General features: G+C 50.7%; 2 protein-coding genes across 2 annotated transcripts; both read left to right on the forward strand.

Moving 5' to 3' along the window:
- Nucleotides 1–363: 363 nt before the first annotated feature.
- Nucleotides 364–3,000, forward strand: ALT_3045 (uncharacterized protein; the record flags this gene model as incomplete). Its single annotated transcript, XM_033557612.2, has 1 exon — nucleotides 364–3,000. One exon carries the CDS (start codon nucleotides 364–366, stop codon nucleotides 2,998–3,000), a length of 2,637 nt encoding a protein of 878 aa, XP_033413503.2.
- A 6,900-nt stretch (nucleotides 3,001–9,900) lies between these two features.
- Nucleotides 9,901–11,291, forward strand: gprC (the record flags this gene model as incomplete). Its single annotated transcript, XM_033557613.2, has 2 exons — nucleotides 9,901–10,491; nucleotides 10,545–11,291. The coding sequence occupies 2 exons, from the start codon at nucleotides 9,901–9,903 to the stop codon at nucleotides 11,289–11,291; spliced, it is 1,338 nt and encodes a 445-aa protein (XP_033413504.1).
- Between the last annotated feature and the right edge of the window lie 5,354 nt (nucleotides 11,292–16,645).

Raw genomic sequence — 16,645 nt, forward strand, 5'->3', positions numbered from 1 at the left:
ACACCATTTTGATCGTCTCGATACTCAGGCTGTCAAACTCTCTTTTTTCTCACATTCTCTCGCATGCGACGGCATGATTGACACGAGCGCCCTGCCCGGTATCCGACCAGTGAGCAGTGCGGCCCTCCTCTCAAATTAAGCGCCAGACGACATACTGCCAACAGGCAGACGATCCCACTCCAACTGTGGCACAGCATCTTGACCTCCACGAGGTAGTCGTCCTCTTGACTTGACTCTATTTTTGACGAGGTAACTAGACGAAACATACAACTCCGGTCGAACAGAGACGCTGAAGAACCGACGGGATCGCACGCCCTGTCGTCTTCCATCTCTCCGTCCATTTATCCCAGCCCAGTCCTACCTATGTCGGACCTCTCTCATCCCGTCATGCTATTTCCCTTGAGACTAAATGACAGAGATAGCGACAGGGACCGGGACAGAAAGCCATCCTCATCTTCTACATCGTCAAAGCCCAAACAACGTCATCACCGCTCGTCCCACGGACGGCCCTCCCGCCCCTCAACCAAGGATCGAGACCGTGACATCCCCACGGGTCACTCCTCCACCACATCGTTATCTAATTCCATCTCCAGCTCGCGCCAGCAGCGTCGGTCCTCCATGCCGGGCGTCGACGCCGCCAGCCGTTCCGCTACGGCCTCTTTCCTCGAGTCGAGAACCAGTCTGCCTTACCCTACGTTCTCGAAAGCCCATAGCAGAGAGGCCGTCGGCAAACCGGGTATTCCCACGCCGGATCCGACCGATTTGACAGAGGAGAATAAAGAGAGCGGGGAGGCAGACAACAAGCATCGTACGGATAGTCGGCATGCGCCTCCCAGCCCACCCTTGACGAGTCTGGATCAGAACTCTTCCCACAAGGGAAGCACGGTCGGCGACAAGGAAGAGAAGGCGGCAGAGGAGAAAAAAGCAAAACCCAAGGACCTGAAGACGAAGATTCGGATTCGAGCCGAGTCTACAAGATCGTCTTCGAGTTTGCGCTCGAAAAGAGATGAAGCGTCCAAGTCAAGCAAAACGGAGAGGCCAGAGACCCCGAAATCCAACAAAGGGAAAGATACACCGGCTCGGGTTGCAAGCAAAAAGTCTTCCAAAGCGAAGATCGCCGATGAGGTCAAGCCCCCCAAGCGGTCGTCAAGCCGGGGTACTCTGTCCCCGCCTCGATCCCCCGCGACGGTGCGTGAAGTTGGGTCAGGGTCGGCAAACGGGTCTGACGCCACCATTGCACCGCATCAGCCATCGATCACGTCCCGGAAACCACAAACTTCTCCTGTCAAACCGCCTTCACGAAACCAAACGCGGTCGTCTATGTCACATTCGTTTAGACCAGGGAGCGGTTCGCCGGTTGATATCGCATTTGATTATGGTCGTCCGCCAACCGCTAATTCCACATTCGGCGCTCCTCCTCCCCCTCCTCCGCCGCCAGAGGTGCCCGTTTCCATCCCTAGAGTCGACTACCTATTACAGAATGGCGGTCTGGACCATCGAGTACCGAAGACCTTACTGCTGGGTCCGGAGCACCCAGACGTGCCCCCTCAGCAGCAGTTGCAGCCTGCTGTTGCGGCTGCCAAAGTCTTTGATCCGTTCAATCGTCTTCTCGACGACTATCAGCACGTCATGGTCAAGAACGGCTCGCTGGCTGTGGCGACGGGGTACCGATCTGTCGCTCGGCGGCTTCTCGACCGGCTGGAAGCAGTGTTTGCACGTGACATCTCATCCGAATCATGTCACTGCCTGATGTGTGATCACGATGAGATGGAAGAGCGTCCATCAGGAGTGAGCTGGGGCGAGGTACTCGAGCTGGTATCTGGTCGCAGGGAACTGCCTAGCTGGCCTCCGTTCATGATGGCTCCAACAGTCGAAGCCGACTTGTCGGGCGATGAGCACATTCCCATGCAAAAAATGGACATTGACGTACCCGAAGAGTACCGTGACCATTATCTCCGGCAGTCGCGCAAGACCAAGGCTGCAGTGGATAAGTGGTTGAATGAACAAGTCGCGCAGCCTACCAGTGCTCCGGAGGAGGTGGATGACGAGACGTTGACCTTTGCAATGCTAACACATCTTGGCCCGGAGCTGCGTCCATTGTTCTGTTCGCTTTTGGGTATTAAGTCCACGTCGACACCCATCCCACGAACGGACGACCAGCAGCCTCGAGCTAAACCGCAGGCGCTTGTGTCATCGTCAATCGCCATTCAACGACTCTACCGGCTATCCTCTCTGCCTCGTGATCCTGAAACCGCAATCTATATGTTGAACAACCCCGGCATCCACCATGTACTTGCAACCCTTGCTGCGATCAGCGATGACGAATGGGATATCCTCATCTCAGGTCGGTTTGATGGGTTCTTGCGCAGTGGCGCCGAGGATCCGATCCCAGGAGTCCCAGGCGCGACCCCTTCACGCTGGAATAGCAGTCGATCGAATACGCCGTTCACTACAGGGGGAATGTCCCGCGGTCCGACACCGAGCCATATGGATGGTGGCGTTCGACCGGCCAGTCAGCCGTATGGTGTCAATTCATCATCGCCTGCATCCTTCGGCGGACCCATTGCGCTAGACGAGGAGACGGAGATCGCGGCCCTCGCTGAGATCGAGCGTGAGATTTTCCTCGGAATGGAAGCCCTGGAGGATGCCTTTGAAGCTCTTCACTGCAAGGCGGAGGTCGTCCGGCGCGCGCTGCGTGAACGCGGAGCCGGCCTGTCCATCGCCAATCAGAACCGCCGCGGATCGTACGTCGAGGCACGACTCGGCACTCCGTCGTCCGCCTTGGGGACTTGGGAAAGCGGAACGGAAGATGATGGGATTGACGATGACCGATCACTGGCGCCCGATGACTCGGCCAGCAACATCAGTTCCAACCGGCGACGACGCCCCAAGCGTCGCACCGAACGACGCACCCCCGCGCCCGTCGAGGAGGAAGACGAGGAAGAGGAAGAGGCACATCCCAGCCGCCGCGATCGCGATCGAGGCTCGCGAAGGAGATGACTTGACTGAACTTTGACACAGTTTCGAATCTACTCTACCGACGATGATCATGTTTTATGACTCTACCCCGAATTAGGTTGATTTCTTCTTTTACGGAAGTCGATGTGAAGACCCACGACGACGAGAAACGATGTAGTTACGATCGCAACGAAGCGTAAGATATGAAATGAGGACATGGGACCAGACGACGAGAATATGGATTGTACATGTACTTTCGGCAGATTGGTATTCCTACTTCTGTTGTACTTTACTCGGAGGTTAAGTGAGGATGTTACTCGGCCGTTGCTCTGAATAGTGGTCTCAGTTACTGAATCTTGAAGATCAATGAATCCGCCTGTTCCGTAGATGAACAGCATCAGCATGAACACGGACTCTATCCGAGCCGTCAAGCTTCAGACCGCGCCTTCTGCATGTGATGCTCATCAACCAGAGGCCCCTTTTCACAACAGATAGGATCTACATGTAGCACATCACAGTCACATGAAAACATAACCGCCAGGAGTTAGGACTATCTAACCTACAAAATCAATAACATCAAAACCTCGATCCAATCAATCAATGCAATAACCCCTCGTATACAACAACCAATAAACAATAAACTCAATCCCCCAAACCTTGACACCTACCTGTAGCTTCGGACCAAGAACCTAAGACAGTTACGCCGGCTCTTAACACTAGAATTCCAATAATAATGATTTATGTAAGTTTACCGACTACGGGACACAATACCATGGTTCCTCCACCCCTGAACTCGGGACTCGATCTGATTTGTTTCCGGGCTATTGAGGGGTTCATAATAGTATTCAATAGATCATGGCAGTCGACTGGGGTTAGAGTTTCAGCTGGGGTATTCCCTGACTATCAAGGTGGCCATTCTCAATCGGGTATATGTTCGTATACCTCGTAAAACGACGACTAGAAAAAAGTGGTCTGCTCAAGAGAAACAAGATGCAGATCGAATATGAGCTCGATTCGATTTCGACTGATCTTGGCAGATGCCATATGCCATCGTTCCTTGTTTGTGCACTTGTGGTTCAGGTCACCCTGAGTCAAACGCAGGTTTGAGTTTGGGTCCGACGACGCGGACCACGGGCTGTCTTCCATGGTTCTGGCACGCGCAATTCCATGGGATCCTCAAATCTGGTTCCGGTGGTATTGAGTCGAGTCTAACCTCTAAAGGAGACCGGTATACGCTACGGTAACTATCCTAGACAAGATACAGTAGAAACGAAAAAAAAAAAAAAAAAAACAAATGTTTTTTCTGCTGCATTTCTTTGCACTGCTAATCCTTTAGAAACGGCGCATAAGGTCTGAGAGCGAGAAGGATCTCCGATTCAGAAGCGGCGTGGAGATCCGGGGTCGGGGTCGATGTGGCCGCCCCATGTGATACGAGCTGAATAGTTACGATACGGAGGCCTCCGATTCACAATGGAAGGATTCCATAATTGGTAAGGAGACATTGAGGCTGTCAGCCACCACAATGATCCTGGCGCTGATCCTTCAGCACTGCAGTGTGGTGCAGGCTCCTGCCTCTGGTGGGGTCTGGTCAGGGTCTGCAGTGCTGCACAGTGCGCAGTGAACCTTAAAATGTGAAGGTGAATGTGTATTGAATGTGAACGTGACAGGGACCGGCCCGGTTAAGGCTCGTGTTGGCCACTCGTTCTCAATAGCGTTTCTGGCGCATCGGGCAAGGAACAAATTGTTGGTTTTCCTTTCTTCACCAGGTCAGACGGTTGGACCTTGCTTGAGCCACATTGCCGTTGACTTGGACCGGGGAGGATGTAATACGAAGAATCTATAGCACGGAAACAGAGGGCAACAGGGGAATACAAACTCGACAAGGAGCAACAAAGTGACTTCAGGGTCCTCTACTTTCTTGTCCGAATACCCACCCTCTTAGGGAGATCCGTTGAAAGGATCGCGAGACCTCCATAGGCTTGCAGATCGTTGATCCAGACTGATGGCATACTACGCCAGATCAGACCTACCTGTATCCAGAGTAGTCGCTATTCCATCCCTTGTACTGCATCATCATCGTCAGAGGGTCCTCGAATAACCTCGAACCCCGGACTAGGTTATCAGAGGATTCTTCGTTTAATATGGATTTCCCCGTATCACACCGCTATGCGACGCATCAGTGTGCCTCACCTCCCACCAATTCGGGTCCATCGTAATTGTCAACCCCAGATGTTTGATATACGATGTACACAATCATCTTCTGCTCAGGTTACACAAGGGTCTGAAGGTCGTCACTGATCGACGAAAAGCAACCGCCCTAGACGACAATGAGTGCATGGTCGCCCTGGTCTTAACCAACGGCAGCGACTGATGAAAGCGAGAAAGAAGAAACCGTATGCTTCACATGCTTGACTTTGCAAAGTTTGTAGAGCCTTACCGCGCCCACTCACAGGCTTGGTGCCGCAGACGTGTCAAATGACTAGACATAGGTTACGGCGCCCCAAACAGAGACAAGCAACGGTGAGCTTGCAGCATCCTGAGCACGCCACTTCTAAGAGAGGGTCACATTTGGCTTTGCAGATATCCATAGTGGCCATTGATAGACTTAGTGCAAGGTTAAATGATCCTTCAAGCTTAAAGTCAACCAATTGTCAGATTGACTAGCCCTGACGCAAAATCGAGAAGTAGTCATAGTAAGAAGCATAACTCAAGTGTTCCCGAGGCGTAAAGGCGAGCTTGCCCACAGAACACTTCATCGGAAATCGTAATCTTTAATGTATCCAACGACCACGGCTGACTTTCGATAGCAACTGTACAGTAGAAGCGCCTTGGCCTTGTAGACTGATATGACGACAGCATGATCGAGGTATCGATCCTTTCGTACTTCATACAACAGGCCCATTTTAACGAGTGGCCCTGTGTCATCTAAATGCCGGGCTTGGCTGCTAAAATTGCCCGGTCCTTTACTAATGACGGTTAATCTCCACACAGTCGACTGTGTGACGAGGAAAGAGCACTGTCTGTGAACGAGTACTTTGCAGACTTGCTCTCCATTGTCCTCGAAATGCTCTCTTGAACAGATGCTTCGTATTCTGACCTGCGAAAGTTCGAGTCTGGGGTATTATCAATAAGCTTCAGACCAAGGTGCCTCCAGTGATGCAATTGACGGAGACAATATGACAAATTTACAATGAACCATACTATTGAGGCGATATTGTGACAGTGCAAGTCCCAGAAGTGTAAATATATTAGCTTCAGCCTATCAGGCTCAGGTACATAATTACCGTCTTGTCCAATAGAATCAGCAGGACGGAGTATTGCGAGCAGGTACTTGCCGCGTGTGGATTCTAGAAGCATGTCGAAACTGGGTCCGAGGGAAATCCCCCTTTCGATCGGCAGGGGTGCTCCAAACTCTGGTGTACAGGAGAGTGAGGAGACTTACCTCGGAAAAGATAATTGCTGGAGACTGCAGAAATTTGAAATGCTCAACTGGCAAAGAATTAGACGTATCATATCAGATTGTTGATGGACAGACTCAAGCAATTCGGCAATGAATCCCACAGACCAATGAAGTATGTTTCATGGAACCATGCACGAGTCGTCGGGTATCCAACACCTTGCTTAATTTTGTCTTGTCCTCAGTGACCGCTTCTCCCAAATTTCTGGTGGCGACAATCAGGTCTCGCTCCAGCTGGCCAAGCCGAGGTTCGACTGCAGGTTTGCTTGGAAGGAAGTCTTGGGAACTGCCGTACTGCATACCTAGTTTGTCTTCGCGGTTCAAGACTGGTGGGTCGGCGCATCTAGCAGGAAGTCTCACTGAATCAACGGTAATCGATTTGCGTTCATTCTTCGGGCCTTGACAATTTGGCAGTGATGAGCGATGCCGTAATAGAGTTTGATAGCTAAGAAAATTTTCGCGGAATCGGAAAGTCACACCGACCGGGACTCGTGGGTCAGGTATGGGCCGCAACCCACGCGAATGCTGTGCGGAGTACCAGAGATATTATTAACGTGATGAGCTAGCTATCTTTGATGCTGGCTGTGGATGGCGTCGAGTAGACTGCCGTTATCGTCTTTGACTATATTGGTGCAGAACACACGGTACCCACCCACGACAATGAAGTTGTTTCTGTGATGACAAGGTACATATTGAGCAAGTAGACGATACCCAGGAAGTATAGGTCGAGAGCCATATTGCCTTTGGGAGAATTTCTATCATATCAGATAAGTGAAAGCATACTTTGATCAGAGCATGGGGACAGCGATGGCGATGATCAAGAAACTCAAATTCTTCGACAAGTCTGGTTGATCGTCCGCAGCTTTGGCTGTAATTGGATGTTAGACGCTAATAGTCCTTACCTATTTCTCACTAATCACACTTCAGTAATCACTGATGGCCCGCGTTAAGGGGCCCACCTGGATGCTGAAGGCAAGAACAAGCACTATGCACGTGGAATGGAAAAGGGCAGTCAATTAGGAGCAAGGGTGAATCCAAACAGTTCTGAAAGAAGGAAATGTCAAAGTATCATTGATAATTGGATCATCTATCTACCTTGGTAAAGCATAGTAGATTAAAAGGACGAGGGGATCAGCAGGACTCGAGCCTGGAAGCTCGCGTGGCAGCCACGAATCACGTGATCCAAAGTGCCTGCATCAGTCTGCAAATGGAAATTTCGAATACCTTGAAAAGGTACCGATCCCAAGAATCAGCCGCGTTGGCTCTGATGCTTGCCCATGTTCTTGGTTATGCCTGTCACTGACGATCTCCATCATATCCATGACAGTAACCAATTATGAATCCTTAGTGCCTGACTTGAGGAAAAATCTTGACCGGGAGAGGAATGAGTTGCGTCAGATGGGCCTAGCTGTGGAACAGCCCAGCCTATGACCCACAAATGCGGGGAGGAACATTCCTTTTTAATGATTTGGTTACATTGTGGCTTTGTGGCCACGAGCCTAGAAGCAAGGCCACTCAATACAACAAATAATGCAAAACATGTCAGTCACCGGTTCTAAACAGCCTCTGTTGCGTTGCATTTGCAGTTGAGGTTGTCTCAATACCTCGAACATGGCAACATGGCGACGACGAACTCCCCAGCTAATCATATCATGATTGATCCAGGTATGTCAAGAAAAGCCACTGTCGTCTCTACGGAGTAGCTGTAGGCCTGCTTGGATACCAGCATCAAGGGAGACGTCCGCGTCAACCCACCGCGGATTAGTACCGCACATGATATGCTCTGGGTAATGCAAGCTCCCCTTGTGCCTCCAGAGTGCATTAATTACTCCCGTCGAGTCCAAAGCTTCAGGTCATTCTGGATGTTCTCTTTCTGTTGAAAGTAGGTTTCCCCCTGGCACATTGACTCCAATACAATTCAGTCCCTCGAAATGGTGACGTGACCCACGATACCACCAAATTCAAGAAGCTTATTTGGCTCAATCGGCTCGAGGTTGCCAAGTACCAAGGTGGGATGATCGTCGGCAAGCTTCACCAATATTTCGAGTTCTTATCCTTGATACTACTTCAAACTGTCCATCTCCACGGTCATCGTAGACTCGCAGTGGCACAAGTGAATCGCCATAGTGGATCTTGGGAAGTGTTTTGGAGTTCCTAATCCGGAGAAGTGTCGGCGATCTAACGCGATTTGAGCACAGGTCCATTAATCTCGCGCATGCTAAGTCAAAGTTTGAGTCGCCGGTAACCAGAAACAGAAAGTCCTGTCGGTTTTGTCCTTGCGGGGTTTTGGTGCCTCCCCTCGTGTCTCTGTAAGCAGTAGTAGCATTAGCTACCCGGACTTCCTTGGTCGTGCAAAATTGAAACGTTTTCCGTGGTGGCAAATCAACTGTTCCTGTTTCGTTCCCAGCACTTCTTTGAAGCAGTCGAGGTCGTTTCTCACTTTCCAACTTTGTCAACAATGCAACTTAATATAGGAGTTCGGAGTTACTATGCGAAAATGATCCTAATCCGCCAGTCGGTCTTCCCCCTGCAACAGCAGCGAATGAAACATGGCCGTCCTAACGCAACCCCTGGCCGCAGCACGAGTGCATCCGGAGGCCAATATGCAAAATAGCCGGTAATGGTTCAAGGTACAAACCTTAAGTGCCAGTCAACCAGTTTATAATGCTCCCTTGCCCTATCACCTGGGACCTCTTTATCCATATGAGCACGGATTTCTCCCGACTCTGACGGCGGTGATGTCCGTGTCCAAAGGTCACTGTGCAGCATCCTTGTACTCAATAGCCCATCCCCCTGGAAAATTCTAAACTCCACTCACCTAACGGCAAACGTTGACTTGCCCCCTTTCTCACAATTCATCGGCCTGAAGAGAAGAGGGGGGATTTTCTCCTGGTGGAGCAAAACTAGATATTCCTAGTACGATACTATGTAATAGGGCTAAAGATGATCGTTGGCCTTCTGGCTGTGCTTACGCTGATCTACTCTCCACACAACCAATTCAGGACCCGAACAATCTTATTATTAATAATATCAACATTATGTTCATTTTCCAATAGTTTTAACTTTTCATTTTGACATTTTTCTTTGCTGATTGCGCGCTAGTATCAACCATATCATTGCTGGTTCCGTAACTGACTTACTTTGGCTCAGTCGGGAGCTGATGGCAATGGGCGTAAACCACTGCTGTGGCTAAAATCTTTCTTCGCATCCTCACTAATCATCTCCTTCTTGCTCGATTATTGAGCTTTTCTTCTTCCTATTTCTGTTACCCTCTTCTCTCATTTCGGTCGTTTCCCCTGGTTCCATTCCCTTTGTTTGGAGATCTTTCTTCTGTCAATCGCAGGGGTTGTACAGCATCAGACGACATTTTTTTCCCCTCTGTGGAACCGTCTTACTCACCAGCTCTTCTATACCGGCCTGATTCCCTGAGGACGATGACCGCGACACATACACGGCCGTGAACTCACCAGGTACCTTCGAGAGCAATGAGTCTTTTCCAAATGTTGCATCTGGCTGGAGCCAGGCAAGATGAGAGTCATGGCCTGTCGCGCCGGCTGGCGTACAGCGACGCTGGTATCACATATGATATCGACCCACTACCTGCCACGCAACACAAAGGTCTTATCGCAGTGGCTGTGATGGCCATTCTCTCATTTATCGCAACGCTTTGTCTGATCTGTTTTATCACCTACCGTCTTGTTTTCTGGCGCTCAAATTATCAGCGGTACATCGGATACAACCAATATATCGTCCTCATCTACAACCTGGTTATCGCCGATCTCCAACAGTCGCTCGGCTTCCTACTATGTATAAAATGGATTGCGGAGGACAAAATAGAAGCTTCATCTGCGGCATGCTTTCTGCAGGGATTTTGGTTGCAAATCGGAGACCCAGCAAGTGGTCTCTTTGTGCTCGCCATCGCCGTCCATACATTCCTTCTAGTCGCCATGGGCCATAAGTTGAGCTACCGAATCTTTGTTACTGGAGTTGTTGGGCTCTGGGTATTTGTCGCTATACTGGTTATTATTCCACTTGCTGCACACGGCCCACTTGTGTTCATCCCCTCGGGCGCCTGGGTAAGCATGTCCATCACCCTTGTCGCTCACCCACCCATGCTAACCGATCAAAGTGCTGGATCAGTGAGGAGTACGAAGCCATCCGTTTGTGGACACACTACATCTGGATTTTCCTGGCCGAATTCGGCACGGTCTGTCTGTATGCCGTCATGTGGTTCCAATTACGCACGCAAATCAAGCAATCAGCAATTCTCGGAAGCAGCCACACGGCGAGTCTGAAGCGTCTCCGTCGAGTCATCGGATACATGGTTATCTACCCGATCGCGTACATTGTGCTTTCCCTTCCGCTGGCCGCCGGCCGAATGGCCACCGCGCGGGGCAATACACCGAGTCTCGCCTACTTCTGCGTCGCCGGAGCGCTCATCACAAGTTCCGGTTTGGTCGACGTGCTGCTCTACACTCTCACCCGTCGGAACCTCATCCTCGAATCCGAGCCGAGCGAAGACCGCAGCTACAACCGTTTTGCCAGCAGCAAGAACCGGAGAACGGACAATCACCTCACCACCATCACCGCCGATCCCAAACATACCCGCACAGACATCAGCGTCCTGCGCACCCGGCGAGGCCGCGACGACGAAGAAGATAACGTGGATGGGACAACGCGCGACGGATCAACGGACAACATCGTACAGCCGGGTGTCGAATTGGCCCCCATGGGCAAGGTGTTCCAGCACACCACGATCGAAATCACCCACGAACCCGCATACCCCGAAGCCGAGGGGAGCGACCGGTCGAGCAAAGACTCGTTGCAACGCCCGGTCAAGGGTCATGAGAATGCATCCCGGATGTGGGGTCGATAATGGATATCTGCTCCGTCTATAATGCCCTCTTCCCATCTGAATACACGATGTCCACATTTATGTTCCTTGTCGCTTCTACCTTATATACCACTATCTTGATCTCATCTTCTTTGACTCCGTACGAACCTTCTAGTGATGCCCTATTCCGACTCCTACTCCCATTCTTCATCCCGATTCCTCAGCTGAGCGGGTATTGTCTGCATATGCAGACTCTGACCTCGACTCAGAGCGACGGCGATTACTTGTACATTCTATACCATGTTCTCATCTCTTTTCTTTTTCCCTTTTTGTCTCTTGTTCCGGGGCCGAAATACTCATTATAACTTGATGATTGGTGATGATCTTTCTTATCGGATGAGCTCAGCTGTCGGGCTTTGGTCAGTGCTATGACAGGATTTGACCTACCCTTTCTCATACTATATAATTAAACCACTATTGATTGAATCTTGCGCGTCGCAGCATCACAGTAAGCTAAGATACGGGTAAAAGTGCATAGTATTCGAACTGTAGCAACCACAAGGCTACCACTCGTGAATGAGAATAGGGCTTATTATCAATCTAGCAATCACAGCTGAGGGCCATTCAAGATCGTAGACAGATAGCAATGCAAGGTTGCAATATTTGGGCATCGCTGGTATAGTGATATGAGGGGAAGACGACGTGGAGCTGATGGGGATGTGGGGGTAAATTCTGGCAGTAGAATACATACCTGTATAAAGGGTTGAATGTACGATGAATACACAGATATTCGTTTATCACCATCACCAAATGTCGAATTGAAGGCGATAGGGAAGACGGAGTGTTGAGTTATCCTCTATGCGGCGCTGCCATTGCCGTATGGGTACTCGAAGTATATATCTCGACCAACGGCTGTTCGTGCCGTGCCTTAACAGTATACGCTCTACTCTCTAGGTCCCCTTCGACTTCAGGATGACGCGTTCCAGGTCCGTCCTATACAAATGCGATTAGGATCCCGCTCAAGCTGTCCATCATCGCGGGCCCGGGGAGCCGGGTTTGAAACCAGGCTGCATGCGCAGACGCGAAAGCTTTTCGCGCGATCTTTCTCCAAGGCTGAGCTGCGGCGGACCCGGAAGACCGTGGTGAAGGAGATGCAGTTGGCAGGTTCCCAGATACCGGGGGAATGATGGACTTTCTTGGCTACTGATGTCGGTGGCCATAAGCTTGGAAAGTACAGTTTGATATGTTGCCGCTGGGACGTGAGCGATGCGTCATCTAAAGGATGTTGCCCTTGGCTGATTGAGGGGAAAACCGAGTATCTTCCGTGGCTTGAAAAAACCGTGATGGGGCTTTGGAACCAATGAGGAACTTCCAATTGTGTGGTTTATCAGTCGACATGTGCCCCTTCCGGCATTCAGGACAATGTTCGTGCCAAAAGAGTATCTCAAGTACGGACAGCGGGCTGTGGTCAACAGCAGGGGACAGGAAATGCAGCTAGGAACGTCTTCGCTGGAATAATTCACTAGCCGAGAAGGACGAAACAACCCTCACGGATAACATTTGATACAAGAGGCCAGAATCTGATCCTGACATGTTCGCATGCCACGGGGGTCACGGTGACATATCTCGTTTGAGCGGAGCTGTCGCAGTGTCACCTGCACCGCCGAATTGAGGAAGTTAGCAGTTTAGAGTGGCTCGGTCGAAACCGCTCTTAACTGCTGGCTGCCATGGAGATATTGAGACTGTATGGAGCAGCTCCGCGCAGTCTCATTCGCACAGTTCTGAAAGGGGGCAGCGATATCAGGTTCCTACACTCCACAGGGTATCACGGTGAGCACCAGACTTATACAATCCGTCGCAACTCGCAACAAGGTTCCCTATCCCTACCCAAATCCCGAACTTTCAACCCCAATGGTTTAGTTTCGGGTTTTATACCTGTTTCAGGCAACCGAGCCAGCATCGGCTTCTGCCCGTTCGGGACTGGCCCGAGAACTTGTCTCGGGATTCATTTGACTAGGATGGAGCTGCGACTGTCTGCAGCGGAAGTTTCCCGTGATGCAAGGGGTAAGATTGGCTCCCAAGGCTCGTGCTTGGGGGACCATGAGGCCAGAAAGCTACTTCTTGATCACCTCAGTAGAGCACCAGTTGGAAATTCGGCGGGCCGGTCTGAGCGTCAACTTTTGACTTGACAGCTTGGGAGCATTCCTTGTAAAATATAATGCTGGAATCGAATGACAAACCGAAGACTGTTGCCGAGGTCTGATGCAATCCGTACCTTCAACCCGCACTGAATACGAATAGTCTGCAGGGATTGGCCCAAAGGAGCTATGATGCCTGTCAATTCCCACCAACCGACAGACTTTTCGGCCGGCGGCATACCCTCGGAAAGTATACACCGTAGGCTGAGCATGGTTTGCTGCTTGTACACTCCTGCTCAGAGCCAATAGTATGCAAGAAACAGTCCCAGGAGTCTGACCTCGCAGAGATAGACACGCATAAGCCGCCGCAATCGGGGTTTGAAATTACCAGATCTGCATCCACTGCTCTTCTTGGCAACATAATGACAGGCACTAATTGCCCGTCATCAATTGAGGCGTCTACTAGGTACCTGAACTGGGAATGGGCGATGCATGCCACAAGCCACCTCTGAACTCCACTCGCGGAATGTTTCTCCGGACTAGACGTACATCTCGTGAACGTGGAGTCCATAGCCGTTGTAGTGCCTTTTCGGTTTGTGCCGGATCATCAGTTTCATTAGGCGCCAAGAAGCTTATTCTGTGCTCTCTCCAGGTCTTTCACGGGTGAACATGAACGGAAGATGAAGCTGTCCTTATGCATCACAGATTGGCATCAAAGTCGGGATTCGCTTTTCCCGATCGGGCTTTGCTGCGTTTTTCCCTCTCCCAATCACGGGAGAACCCACCCCACGTATGCCACTGCAGTCTGATCAGGGAGTCTTTCCTCGGCTGGGCTTATCAACAACCCTGAAGGGCCGTGTAATAATGAGCCGATATTGTGGCAGCAATGTTTACCACGACAGCACCTGTCGAGCCCGATAATCCGCCGTCTCGTAGGCCTCCGGTCAGAGTTGCCTGCCTTTCCTGGTGTGTATACCGCTGGACTTGAAAGCTGGTTCGAATTCGCAAAATCTGACAGAAATCCCTTCCACAGCCGCGCGTCCCGGATTCGCTGTGATGGCCAAAGTGCTTGCTCGAACTGCATCGCGAAAGGCTACACATGCGTCTACATTCCTAGCAGACGGGGAGGACCACGGCATAGCAGAAAAACGGCCAACACAGCCGGCTCGTTTGATGGAAAGCGCAAATGTGGAGGAGGTCTGGAAGAACTAAGCTCATCGAACTCTGATGGAGATGGTATGATTCGTGTGTGCGCCGGTTCTGGGAAAACATATTAACAGGGCTCCTTGCCCGTAGAATGGGTGAGCCATTTAGTAGGCATGAGTGGACCGGGGGCCGGACTGCGCAGTATCGAGACACCGATGGAGGAGATTGAATCCATCTTTGACTCTGTGTTTGCTCCTCTTCCAGGAGAAGCAGCACATGAGCTGGATCGCTCGTTGGCGTCAGACCTAGTCCAACTGTATGGGAGTGATGAGGATGTGTAAGACCCTAGCAGTAACAACTCACGATATCCGTGGCTGATCATCAGAGCAGATTAGATGCCTACTACGTCTTCATCCATCCTTACCACCCCATTCTACCTCCACCCGAACGGTTGCCCGTATATAACCGCCCCTTGTCTCAGTGGCCAGAGTTTCGGCCATCAGGTCCGCTCAGTCTAGCTATCTCTGCCCTCCTGGTCCTCATTCCACATCCGAATGAGTCAGATCCATTGAGAGCAGAGTATGTGAAGCTTCGCAGGGGTTTTGCGCAATCTTTTGCTCGAGATGCCCTAAACGCTGTAAAGCTTGATTCCAGTCTGCTGAACCCATCGAATAATGTGCTCAGTGCGGATAGAGCACAGTTTCATCCTAAGGTGCCTTTGCATTTAGAAGGAATTCTAGCTCTGAATCTTCTGAGCGTCTACGAGTACGCACAGCGAGGGGATTTATGCACAATGGCCAACAGAGCAAATGAGGCGCTGACATCGGCGATGAAATTGTCGTTGCATGAGTCTCTTGAGGAGGATGAATACGCGGAGGCCCGGCGGAGGACCTGGTGGATGACGGTTAGTTCTTGTCAGCACTCTAGTGTTTTCTTTTGACAAATTAGCTGACAGATTCTTGTTACAACCAGTACATGGTGGCGTGTCAAGCAGCCATTGTGAACAGCAAGGTAGGTTACTGATCACTGCGGTGTTTGTTGACGAGACTGAAAATCGGTAGCCTGCAACATTCGACCCGTTTGACCCTCATTTTGTGACACCACTTCCCGAGGTATGTGTTCACTCTTCGGAATAAGGTATTGCTGTACTCATTTTGCCCGAAGGGATGGAAGGTTCCTGTCGAAGCGCAACAGACGCTCCTTGAGACAGTCGCGTTCATGACTGACCTCGAGCAAACGAAGGCTTCCGGTCAAAGTGACTCTGGGATACGGGAGCGAATGTTGAGTCTTGATTCTCAGATTGGATCATTGCTTTTTCGATGCAGGGACACGCGGTGTGCCCCCAAGATCGCGCCAACTCGAGTGGAATCTCCAGAGGTCGCGGCCTCCCAGATCATGATCACCATAGCAGAGATTCGATTGCACACGTGAGCCCACTGTTCACAACATCAACACACAAATGATTACTGACATCTCACGACTAGAGCCAGAATTAAGGCTCACAGACTTTGTGCTTTTCAGGATATTCCCAGTTTCCATCAACGACAGTACGAATTCGGACCATCTCCCACTGTATCTGAATCGAAGAGCCAGCCCAAGTCTCCCTCTGCTAGTGGAGCAGAAAGCAGCCAGCCTTCAACTCCTTCATCAAGCTCACCTCTGCATTTTTCTTTCTCCTCACACGAATCCTCAAAAATCTGCTTCCATGGCGCCCTTAACATCGTCACCTTACTGAACAACCTTCCTTTTCCTAACCCGACCAACGAGATCCCACTCAACAGCCCTCCATATCTCTCCCAGGCAACCCGCGTCGAGATTCCACGAAGCATACTCACCTTTGCCTGCTGTGGAATGCAATCCGGCTATGTGATGTTGATGCTTTGTCTCAAGGCACGCGCTCTGCGCGATCGCCGCATGGAGGGGTCCAATTTCGCAAACACTCCCTCTTTGACTGCTCTTTTGAACGAGCTGCATCAAAGCTTACGGCTACTTGTCAAGTGTTTGAATAACTGCGCACTCGCATTTGAGGCGCTTTCTGGAATGAGAGGTACTCCCATTCTGAGATTACCGTTGATTTCGTTGCTGAACTGACAAAACTCTTATTGAACAGAC

The sequence above is a fragment of the Aspergillus lentulus genome (assembly GCF_001445615.1).
Source record: "Aspergillus lentulus DNA, contig: Alt05, strain: IFM 54703, whole genome shotgun sequence".
NCBI classification, from domain to species: domain Eukaryota; kingdom Fungi; phylum Ascomycota; class Eurotiomycetes; order Eurotiales; family Aspergillaceae; genus Aspergillus; species Aspergillus lentulus.